This window comes from Petromyzon marinus (genome assembly GCF_048934315.1).
Source record: "Petromyzon marinus isolate PM22_M1 ecotype Great Lakes invasive population chromosome 68 unlocalized genomic scaffold, UKy_Petmar_22M1.pri1.0 chr68_unloc.1, whole genome shotgun sequence".
Classification (NCBI taxonomy): domain Eukaryota; kingdom Metazoa; phylum Chordata; class Hyperoartia; order Petromyzontiformes; family Petromyzontidae; genus Petromyzon; species Petromyzon marinus.
In genome coordinates this window covers 6,358,430-6,371,122 of record NW_027422597.1, presented here as the reverse complement: position 1 = coordinate 6,371,122, position 12,693 = coordinate 6,358,430, and the positions used below count along the sequence as shown (strand labels likewise).

The following is a 12,693-nucleotide window of genomic DNA, read 5'->3' as shown; positions in this document are numbered from 1 at the left end:
GCAGCTTGGTGAGAAGGTGACAACAGTTGGTGCGATTATTCGCAAATGGAAGAAACACAAAAGAACTGTCAATCTCCCTCGGCCTGGGGTTCCATGCAAGTTCTCACCTCGTGGAGTTGCAATGATCATGAGAACGGTGAGGAATCAGCCCAGAACTACACGGGAGGATCTTGTCAATGATCTCAAGGCAGCTGGGACCATAGTCACCAAGAAAACAATTTATAACATACTACGCCGTGAAGGACTGAAATCCTGCAGCGCCTGTAAGGTCCCCCTGCTCAAGAAAGCACATATACATGCCCGTCTGAAGTTTGCCAATGAACATCTGAATGATTCAGAGGACAATTGGGTCAAAGTGTTGTGGTCAGATGAGACCAAAATGGAGCTCTTTGGCATCAACTCAACTTACCGTGTTTGTAGGAGAAGGAATGCTGCCTATGACCCCAAGAACACCATCCCCACCGTCAAACATGGAGGTGGAAACATTATGCTTTGGGGGTGTTTTTCTGCTAAGGTGACAGGACAACTTCACTGCATCAAAGGGACTATGGACGGGGCCATGTTCCATCAAATCTTGGGTGAGAACCTCCTTCCCTCAGCCAGGGCATTGAAAATGGGTCGTGGATGGGTATTCCAGCATGACAATGACCCAAAACACACGGCCAAGGCAACAAAGGAGTGGCTCAAGAAGAAGCACATTAAGGTCCTGGAGTGGTCTAGCCAGTCTCCAGACCTTAATCCCATAGAAAATCTGTGGAGGGAGCTGAAGGTTCGAGTTGCCAAACGTCAGCCTCGAAACCTTAATGACTTGGAGAAGATCTGCAAAGAGGAGTGGGACAAAATCCCTCCTGAGATGTGTGCAAACCTGGTGGCCAACTACAAGAAACGTCTGACCTCCGTGATTGCCAACAAGGGTTTTTGCTAGCAAGTATTAACTCATGTTTTGCAGAGGGGTCAATTACTTATTTCCCTCATTATAATGCAAATCAATTAATAACATTTTTGACATGCCTTTTTCTGGATTTAGTTGTTGTTATTCTGTCTCTCGCTGTTCAAATTAACCTACCATTAAAATTATAGACTGATAATATATTTGTCAGTGGGCAAACGTAAAAAATCAGCAGGGGATCAAATACTTTTTTCCCTCATTGTATGCACACTCCTTAAATTTTGTATTTTAACTCGAGTGCCTAAATTTGGAGGTTTCTGTCACTCGTGGTTTCTTTAATGAAAAAGTATATATTCTCAATAATTGTGATTTCCCCAATACTTTATATGATATGCAATGGGTGCTGAGCATTTGTGCGAATAAATAAGTTCATCCAAACTGTGCCAAGATTGTTCACCCGAGGGGGGGACTAGCCTTCTCCCTGCCACCGGATGTCCGAAACGTGCCGAGTGTCTCTGAACTCCGTGGTCCGTACTCGACGCAACTATTCAGACTCGCTTTCCCGTAACATTCACAAGTTAAGAAGGGGGGAAAAACAGTTGTTGACGGATTCTTTATTTTATTAATTAATTCATTTTCTTATGCTATTCGTTACACACAGTTGCACTTTATTTCGCTCAATCGGTGTTAGCTGCTGAGGTTGTGACGAGTTTATTTTTTGCATTCCTGTTGCTCTATGCCCCTCTACAATTCCCGTGCTGCTGCAATGTGCACTGATCACTCCTTTATTGATGGGGATATTTGCACGTAAAGTGAAGATTTATTGATTGATGAAAGAGGAAAAATTAAAGTCTCTTCATGGCGAGGAAATATTTCGTTATTATATGTCAAACCTTACCCTTTGCTCAAGAGTATCCTGACACTTTAAATAACGTAGCCATTATAATTGCTATCTCAGCTCCACTGAAACAAAGACTGAAGGCTGCTACGTTAATTATTCAGTGCGCCCCGCGAATCGCTGCAGTGGAGTAGCAGCGCCCTCACGTGGCACGCACCAACACAGTTCCAGGCACTGCTAGGTTCCGAACGATGTCTGGAATTGTTCACAATTCGTGACTCAGGCTACATCTCTGGACCGGTGCTGGCAGTAAAACTATTACCCTCCAACATGTCCATCTCCCCACCCCTAGATGCCCTCCTTTTTCGGCTCGGCGAGAGGCGACCGACGAGGTGGAGGATGGAGTGGAGGGGGCAAACGTTGCACCCCACCTTCCCGGCGAGGGTGGTGGGGCGAACGTCGGCCCCCACAATAACACGTACTTATTCGTGACCCTTTCACCGCAGTTCTGCGGGCTCCTGATAGTGTTGTTATTGTTGCACCACGGTGGCAAGATTTTAGCTACCTTGCCAGGTATACAGGAGGTCGTGGGTTCGATCCCGACCCTGACGTCTGCTGTATATTTGGAGTTTGCATGTTCTCCCCGTGGTCCTGTGGATTTTTCTTCGGATCCTCCGGTTTTTCCCTCCGCATTTAGAAACATGCGTTTAGAATTTTTGGCCGCTATGCATTTTCACGTGATAAGCCACTTCGTTTAGCCATCATTTATGGCCCGGTGGCTTCTGAAAAAGAGCAATATAGCTCAGTGAGCCTTACCTGGTAAAATAAAAATAGTAATAGTTATATTTCACAATTTAAACATCTCTTTGTGTTAAGTGTGTCTGTGGAGCTGTCCTATGCTGCCATCTAATGGTAAAATAGTACAACTGCGATTTTTACCGCTTTAAATGCCAACAGGGGATTGATGTGGATGTTGGTTGCAATGGAGACATGAACCACACAGACACAATTCGATTAATTACTTATTTCACAACCCCCCACGCATGTAAAATTTAAAATGCTCTGGTGGCCACCCATCTAAGTACTGACTGGCCTCAAATCTGCTTGACTTCCAGGTCTGTTGACGGGGTCCTTTAAGTAACAATTTTTTTCAGACAACCCACTAAGTCAGGATACTCAACAGCTTATTGAAAACTGAGGACGCGAGTTTGACAATTTATTTTAATGCATTCTTTTTTATTGCAAAATGCAAACCAATGCTTTTCATTTGATTGAAAATAATGATATTACATATGAGTACACTCTTTTTTTACCCCCGCAGTTAGATTCCAAATTTGCTGAGCATCATATTATCTTCTGCTGCCCTCATTCCCACGCATCAATGTAATTGACTCCCTACCATATAAGCCTGCTTGTTGTATACAAATATACGTCGGCTATTTCTGCACAGCAGCTTGAGATGCGTAAACATTAAGATGCTCAACAAATCCACGCTGTATTGAATATTGTTGTGAAAATATATCCATAAGGAAATGTAATTTTACCTCTTCATCCTTAGTCAGGGCAGAGATTTTATAAGCCATATATAGAGTGGTCATTCAATTTCATCAATACCATGAGTAAAGTGTCAGTGAATTTAGCCAAATTAAGTGATTCGTGATCGGGCTGACACAATCCACTTCCTACACTTGAGAATTCAGATTTAAAAAAATGGATGATGACACCAATAGCAGGGACAGAATAAGACTAAGGTTTAACGACAATATTTATTTTAATCACAATAAACCCAAGAAACAAACCGATACCCAAGAAACCAAGACAGAAACACCAGATACCAATACCAACTTAATTTGTTACAGCAATCAAAAGTGAAAGGGGCATTCTGGTCAAACCCATGTGTCGTTATGGTCACTGCCTGTTTTTAGCCCTGAGCTGTAAACTAAGGCTGCGATTATTCATAGGGTTTATACCCGTCCTGGTTTTTATAGTTTCCACATCGACATTCCTCTCGGTCAAGACACATGGCTCAGATCCACAATCGTCACTGCGTTACCATCCTTACCCCAAACTCCCAGCCCAAGATAGATAGACTGAGCAAAGGTTTGGTGAAACGAGTGTAACAGAGCCATGGAGTCGGCGCTGTAAAACGACAGGAGCCCTGCGTCCCAGTCCAGATGAACCCCAACTCTCCGGGGAGGCTCCGGCACTGACAGTGAGGTCCGTCCCCCTCCATGGTGCACTGAGTATCTGTTGTTATTTTTTCTTAAACTCCAAGACTCTTTGTTCCCTCCCAGGGAACAGGCTTCACTACTCCCTTTCCGTGGCGTCGTCTCGTAGGCGACTCCAACCCGCCAAGACCCCGAGCCCCCCACATCCACCTCCCAGTATTGCTGGCCTGATGAGAAGCTCTCAGAGCACAGGGCTTGTGGCCATGAATCAAACCGGTGTGGGTGATGGGGACGCCCCTGGGAGACATTGGTCCACGTGACCGTCCTGAGGTCCGAGGATATCTGGACATCGTTATTGACTGAGTTTATATCCAGAGTTGGTGCGTGTCCATCTGTAGTAATGACAGTAAAATATGCATAATAGTGATAATAAATATATAATACCACAAGTAATATAACAATGAGTGGAAAAATAATTGCTTACTAATTAACGAGCTAGAGCTGAAGTTTAAATATCTAGCCACAGAAACGCCCCGTATTCAAACGGAAAGTCATTAAATTCGTCAGGCGGCTCGCAATAATTAGATGGTCAATAGGTTACACATCACATCGACCCTTACATATGTAAAGTAATGAGTATGGACCATGATTAAACATGTGTACTGATCGCCCCCTACTTCAGAAACTTGGCAGAGCTCTCCTGAAACAAGCCAGGGAGGCTTTCCTGGCTAAACAAGCCAAATACAAATAAGAATAAAAACATAATATGAATAAAGTATATAATGACATGTGCAGTAGAAAGATAAATATTCACAATCCATATATCTGTGAATCCCCGCAATCCACAACCACTCCACAAGTTGGGAAATTGCATCTCGTTGTTTTTCCTTAAAATATCTAAATGTAGACACATTTTGCATATTTGCTCCAGTTAGTTCTCAGAAATTAACATTAGTAATGTTAATAATATGCCAGCATTTCTTTATATAATATGTATAGTAACATCATCCAATAGTAATATACATTCACAATGTTAATGATTTACAACTCCTTGTCAATCCACTGCTGGATAAAGACCTCGCTACACTGTTAATGTGGTTGTTTGATCAAACTTTACCATACCCAACACATTCATCAATAGCCCTTCTCCAGAGCATCACTCTTCCTACCCCACTAATTTCTCATGTAATTATGCGCGATTATTGTTTGGTGTATGTGAATAATCGGACTCTAGTCATCTTATTATTTATTATCTGAGAGCGATTTTGGTCGCTGCAGCCCTAACTGTGTACCACATACACGAGATGCTGCTACCGTGCACGGACACTTGTAGACCTTTTACAACCGTCGACACTACCCAAACAAGCCCAACCTGTGTCTGAATAACGAAGCAGGATGGAGACGGGCCCTAAGAGAAAGGGGGGCTGGGCCTAAGTAATTAGGGGGGGGGGGCAAATCAGGAAGGGTTAAAGAGACATCCCAATTTAAACAGGAAGCCCAATAAACTGCAAACCCACGAAAATCATGACAACTTAAAATAAAAAAGTCCACATATAGAGGAGTGCTTCAACTGTTAACTTCCCTATTGACTTGAGGAGAAATGAAAGCAGAAAATCAAACCAGTGTAACTGGCAGCAAAAATGATATGGTGTAGTGTGACCACAGGCCAATTAGTTTATTTACTTGTAGAATGAGCTTGTGATTGAGTAGTGATGTTGCGGTTTGTACACTGGAAGATGAATTTTGCAGTATGAGTTTGATTCCCAGCCACGGCTGAAATGAGTGGCCAATTATACCAAGTATTCTTAGGCCTTTCCTTCACCAACCTACACTGACTAGTGTGGTAAGGTTCGTTAAATCAACCAGCTGTCTGACACGGCATAGAACAGCCTTCATTCAGCAATGGATTGATGAAGGGCTGTACATTTGTTATGTTGCCCCCTGAGTTCTGCTTTTGAAGGTTGATATGCTGTGATGCAATTGGTTTCAGCATCCATTCCGCTCTCCTTTTTATTTCAATAGTTTACTACCAATTCGCCCAAATTGCTCAAGTTCTGCAGTGTGAGACTTGCATGCCTTTACAATAACCACGTAATCTTGTTTTGCATATTTGCAACACGTGACATAAACATGTTCTCACTACGATAAGCGCCACAAGAGGGCTAATGAATGTGATACGGACGTTATTGATTTACAGCTTACAAAGTTACCTTTTGCATTCAAGCAACGAATGTCTACATGCTTTTTGCACCTCTTGTCGTTTGAGGACCAAGTCATTGCCATTTACTATATTTCATTCTGTGCCCTTGGGCCTGTTGCACTGATTGAATTTGTCATAGTTTTCCCTTACAAAAGCAGATATTCCAAATGCGTTCACACCTGGTTTCACGAAGACACCAGCCTACCTAGGAGTGCTATCTTAACCACTCTGATTGTAATGAAAGCAGGAAAACAGACGATTGCAGGAGAAAGACCTACACAAAACAGCCAGGAGATTCGTTTTGATGCCTCCAACTGAGATGACCTTTGCCAAGTCCAGGTGGCGAGAGACTGGAGCAGGATCATCCTGAGAAACCGAGCTCCTGCACTCACAGCACAAGACACACCGAGTCTAACAAGGGACCACTTGAAAGATGATTTCAGATTATCAAAACAACAACATCCACTGTTTGCCATTACATTGGTGGAGATGGCACCATGGACTTGTGCCCGGCTAGGTATACCTTGAGGCCACGTATTGTCGAAGGTTTGCTGGCAGGTCATGCAACAGACCCAGTTGCCATGGTTTGACAAAACTGAGATTACTGGTAGATGCACCACGTTTGATCATGACTGTCAACTTTCTGCTTTTAATTCGCCCTGCGCTCCACTCAGATGTTGTGAGCATCGCTTCTCTGCCCTCCATTCTTGCTGGAAGGCGAATGCCTCCAACGTCCCTCTAGCATCCTTCATAAGCCTTGTCCATAGAGGTCGATCTTGACACTGCTGGCCAGGTCATTATCAAGTCAAATCAGCTCCACAACCTTCTGTACCACATCTGCCCATATTTTCTCTAGCCCTTGCCAGGGTCGATTAGCCCCCTCTATCTGGTCAAACATAAACTTCCTGGGCATGCAATAGCTGGACATGTGGGCTACATGACTCAGCCAATGTACCCTCGCCTCATCTGTCTGGGTATATTGTGTCATCAAACACTCTCCACCTCATTAACTCCGTATTGCTGATGGGGCAGTTCTGGATAGAGTAAAAAGGCATCCATACCTAGGCAGTGTGCTTATAACCAGCTCTGGATTGACAGCAAAGATTTCACTCCGAATCAGTTGAGCAGCAGTAACTTTTCATCGGCTGAATGAGGGTGTGTAGAAGCTGCCTGGTCTGTCACCCCACACGAAACTTTGGTTCTTTTCAGCTAGAGCAATGCCTTCCCTTCTCTATGCTTACAAAAAGTGGACCCCACCCTATTGGAACTTCTTTCCCGGTAAGAATAATCCCGGCTGGCCTGCCTACTATCAATCCTTGGTTTAACCAGACTGGATTTGTGAAGAGCTCACAAATCCTTGAAATATCTGGACATAGGTCCATCGGTGAGCTCCTCTGGTTGGCAAGGCTGCATTAGCTGGGTCATGTAGCCCGCATGCCCAGCCACTACATGCCCAAATAGCTTTTGTTCGGCCCAATAGAGGGGGCTAAATGGGCACAAAACGGGCTGGAGAAGAGATAGAATGATGTAGTACAAGAGGATATGGAGCTGAGTAGACTTTCCAATGACTGATACCAGCAGTATCAAGATCGGCCTCTTTAGAGAAAGCTCATGAAGGATGCTACTGGGCAGTTGAAGGCAGTCATCCTCCAACAAGAATGGACGGCAGAGGAGTGACACTCACAATAATTACCGAAGCCCCAGGTACAAAAACACAGCAAGTTGACACAGTAGGGGGCACAGGTGGTGCACCTGCCAGTCATCTAAGTCAGTCATCCCATGGCACCTGGGTCTGTCCCTTCACCTCCTTCTAGCAGACGTGTGACGCTTCACATGGCCTTAAAGTGCACATAGCTTGGCACAAGCACTGTGGTGACATTACCGCCACTTCGTGGTAAATAGTGATTGTTGTGGTGTATCTATGCCTTTTGTGTGTTAGTGAGTAAGCATGATAGTGTTAGTTTCTCGGTATGTTAAGAAAAAAAATAATTGACTGATAGCATTAGTTCTTGTTTTTTCTACACAAATAGTATGGGATGCACATCGTATCATGAGGGTCCGGGCCTCTTAGAGACAGCATAAGACACACAGCATCGAATGCATACATTGAATGCATACAAGGACATTTAGAAGGAAAAAAAAAACATCACGATTATTCACTGATTAGTTCACCACGGTAGGCAGTGTTAGAGTTTGAGTCTGGGTTGGTACTGACCTGAGCTTCTCATGCATGGGATGCTGAAAACACAAACCCACATTTTACATTAAAATTTACATCCAAAGCAGATGTCTCACCTTCACAGTTATCTGCTGTTTATCTGTATTTATAGACATCAGCAATTATTTAAACAAAACTCTTTAAACTGGACACTGACAGACCTTAAGAACTGACAAAACCACTCTTAAATCATGTGTAGTGTTGTAAATATGACGAATAAACTTCTTTATGAGGCAAACATTGTTTATTGTCTTTTACTACAGGGTCCCTCGCAGGAAGGGTATATCGGTCCCTTCACCCGTATGCTAGGCACTATGGCCTCCAAACTATATGGGACCTAACTCTAGTCACCCGTTCCCTATCGTCCTCCGGCTAGGACCTAGGGGAGGCTAACTGACCCCGACCTCCTGGTCCGTGGGTCCTGACCACTGGCCTCACTGAGCTCCAGCCCTTCTAAGGACTGCAGAGCTTGGGTCCTGGTTCCTCTCTGCCAGGAACCTATTCTCCCTTGACCACTGGCCTCTCTGAGCTCCAGCCCTTAGAAGGACTGTAGAGCTTGGGGTCCAGGGTCCTATTCTCCAGCCCGGTCTTCTGTCTTCGGCGTGTAGATAACTGAGCCAGAGCTCTCAGAGCTCTGGCTTTCTACCCATTAGTGGCCAGCCTCCGCCCTAGCCACGCCTTCCTTCTGGAACACTCTAAGGTGACATCATTCCCCCGGTTCCCCCCCACCCGGGGCCCCGAGGAATGTATCCCAGGATCCGTTTACTGGGATCCACCAGTGGCCTCTCTGTGATCCATGGCATTTGCCCTGGCGATGTAACGCCTCTGCACTCTATTGACGGTAAGTGGGACTACAGGCTGTTGAATGGTGAGTAACTATCACCCCTACACATGGTTAGATAATGTTTAATTACTCCAGTATTTGAGCTGCCATTACATTACGTTTTACCAGACATGATTTCTAATTAGTTTTGTTGAGTCAGATCGTGTGGATATAATATCATTCAGCGTTAAATCAAATCATCAATGGGACAAAAATGGAAATTATTTTTTTTGACCAGCCAGTTGCGTTGAAAACAAAGCAAATTTTGAAAAGACATATATGATGTTTCACTGGAAATTACAATCAGCAAAATTCTGCATGAGCGTTTGTTCAGATCTCGAGTGAATTTGGGTCCTGATCTTGGTAATTAAGGATGTGCACTGACAGCCATGCAGTTGAACCGGATTTAATCATGAGAATTAATTTAAAATTCATTCGGTATAATTTACAGATGTATAAAACATATCCAGTAGTTTATATTATGCAAACGTGTGATTTTTCTCTCGACACCAGTTTCCTCCAGGTTAAAGCCACCATCCTCCCCATGGATGATTATTATCTACTGCCTAGATTCTTAATCTACCTTAAAACTTCACTTAATTTTACCACTCTGCGTTTTTCCGTTGACCCTCCCTGTAGAACTCATCATTGCACCCTATACATTAACTTGAATCCATCCAGCTTGGATATCCAGTGTCCGTGACTGGACTAATATCCATCCTAAACATCTTCTTAAACAAATATGGCAATGACCTAAAGGACCAATTTGTGCATAGAACTCCCCACTTCATCTTCTAAAATTTTGTTTGGTTAAAAAAAAATCGCGTTCCTACTCCACGTGTCTGAAATGCTCTTGCCCCTCATATACAGCTTGGTTCCCTCCCGTCACTCCCCCTCTTTAATTCTCTGTGAAACCAAAACACACAGCATACTTGCACCTGTATCTAACTTTTTCTACCACCCCCCCCCGCCCTTTGCTCCCACTTATTTGCACTGCATTTTTAGATTTGGGTGTGTTTATGTTACTGTTAGACTAAAATATAGAGCTTACTTGTGCCTGTACATACATTTTTCACATTACCTTTGCACTGTGATTTATTTGCGTGTGTTTTGTTTACTACCGATAAATACCGTGTTTGTTAGTTGTGCAATATTTCTTAAGGACCCTGTACTCATTCTCTGCAATGTTGATGTTTTGCTTTGTTGCTGCTGTGCTCACGCACCACGGGTCTCCCTTGTAAGTTGGCTAACTGGCTCAACGGGATGATCCGTGTAACAAATAAAGTAACCCTGATTAATACACATCATATCAGTCTCAAAACGTGTCGAGCATCTCCTAGTTAAACATAGAAAAAATCCGTCGTAAAAGCTGTGAGTAAACAGCAGTTAAGTCACCTGGAGGAAGGAAAGTGGATCCTGCACATTGATTGCGGAGAGTAGCTGGGTGATTTCCTGATCCAGGTCCCGTGCTCTGCTCTCGTAGCGAGCGATGTCCGCCTGGATCCGGGACAGCACGGAGCGGCCCTCCTCGTCCACGCGCTCCAGAGCCTCCCTCTCCTCCTCACTTAGCTGCTCCCTCCTGCGCTCAAACTCTAGGCTGATCCGCTCCTTGGTCCCACGCAGAGATTCCTATACAGACAGAAATGAGTATGCATTGTTGAATCACGAATAACAATGCCGTGTCGCATTATTCAGCTAATAATTATTACCATACTTCTCGACTCTGAACATGGAGGTGGGTGACAAGCACATAATATGAAAGCTTGAAAACAAACATGAGTGTTTTTTTCTCCAGATTATGGAGGTAATAGGGTCCACCTACGTTTTTCCATTTGTCGATAACATGTGTACCTGTATTTATTCAGAAACTGGAATGCATGGCAGCAGCTTATTCATCCACGTATTCCCCAGCAGATGTGCAGATGCATCATGCGTGGCTTCTCATGAGAATTTGTGTGGTGGGAACCCAGAATTGGCGCATTACCACATTGTGCCTTTGTGTATCAAATCTCAATTGTCCACCAGCACGCATCCGCACTTTAGATAAGAAAACCCTCTCTGATCTGAACAGACACGCAGCTGTGTGTCTCTCTCTCTCTGTACCTGCACCTCTCTATGTCTCTATCAGTAGCTGCACGTGTCTGTGTCTCTCTCTGTACCTGAGTACGTGCATAGGTGCCCCTGAGCTGCTGTGTCCATGATACCACCTTCTCCTTGTTCTTTTCTCTCTTTGTCTTCTCCAGGCAGATAATATCCTGTGTGGGGAAGGTGAACACACTGCTCAGTATCCTCATCTTTCAGAGACCAATCGTGCCAATCGGTTCTAACCTTGCTGAAAAGTCCCGTTTAGCTATGATGAAACCAAAGCTGTTGTAACGATATAGATTGCAGCTGAAAATGACACTTCACCTGTTTTGTCTGTTGCGCTGTCTCCACTGCGATGACCTTGTGTCCGGAGTGGTCTCCTGCAATGGTGCAGACTGTGCAGGCCAGGCTCTCGTCTTGTTCACAATAGAACTTGAGCTGCTCCTTTCTGTGCTGATGGCACATTTGATCCTCTAGGTTCACAATGCAATCCATCAAGACAACGTTATTTAGCCCGGGATTTTCCAAACCACACTGAAATTGCCTTGCACAGTAGGTCTTCACAGCAAGAGTCTTACCGTCACACATGGTGATCGTGGCCATCCTGTCTCCAACTCTGAGCTGCTCCGCCAGGTTGGATAGCGCCACGTTCCTCCTCAGCTGGGGTCGCACCGGGAAGATCGCTCGGCACTGCGGGCAGCTGAAGCTGTTCACTGTCTCCCAGGCAGCCTCCAGACACCGCACGCAGAATGAGTGTCCACAGCTCAGCGTGCAGGGGCACACGAACGTGTCCAGGCAGACGGGGCAGTGCAGCTCACTGTCTGCACTCTCATTGGGAGTTGCATTTGCCATTTTGGAGACCCAGGTCTTTCTTATAAATGAGACTGTCCTGGCCTGTTGTGTTCTCACCTGTTTAAACAAAATTAAATACAAATTTTATATTCTGTGGCTTCACGCAAAGAGAGTTTCTGACTGCGGCTCAGAGAGACGCTGAACCAAGAATGCTCATGGCGACGGTGAAAGAGGAAGTAAAATAATTTCAAGTTCGTCATTGACATCACGAGACACACCCTTGAATGTGACCTGTGGCCAAGATGCATAGAACAATATGTATTGAAGGAATCTACTCTTCAAAAACATCCATCAAAAAAATTATAGCATTGTTCATATACATCAGGAATACTCAGCTGTGATGGCTCTGTTGTGAGATGCCATCGATATATAAAGCCATCCTTCCACAAGCTTAGGGCGTGGTGTCTGTGCCGTTAGCGCTGCGCTACGAACCCGGCAAATCCCGAGTTCGATTCCTGCTCACAGTTACCACCACCAGTGACAGCGATTATATGGACCTGTTTTTGGCCTCCCCTAGGTCGACTCAGCCTCAAATGAATTTACCTCCTGCAGTGTGTCATGAACATCGCCACAAGGGATACAAAGGTGGCCGAGCGAGGTGCTACAGCCCACCCACCCCA

General features: G+C 44.6%; 1 protein-coding gene across 1 annotated transcript; it reads right to left on the bottom strand.

The window, feature by feature from the left end:
• Positions 1-2,931: 2,931 nt before the first annotated feature.
• On the bottom strand, positions 2,932-12,452 carry LOC116957992 (zinc-binding protein A33-like). Its single transcript, XM_032980456.2, has 7 exons — positions 11,800-12,452; positions 11,546-11,694; positions 11,296-11,391; positions 10,532-10,765; positions 8,311-8,333; positions 6,374-6,477; positions 2,932-4,287 (listed from the first exon to the last, which is right to left on the bottom strand). Exons 1-7 carry the CDS (start codon positions 12,071-12,073, stop codon positions 3,740-3,742), a joined length of 1,428 nt encoding a protein of 475 aa, XP_032836347.1. The 5' UTR covers positions 12,074-12,452; the 3' UTR covers positions 2,932-3,739.
• Positions 12,453-12,693: the final 241 nt, after the last annotated feature.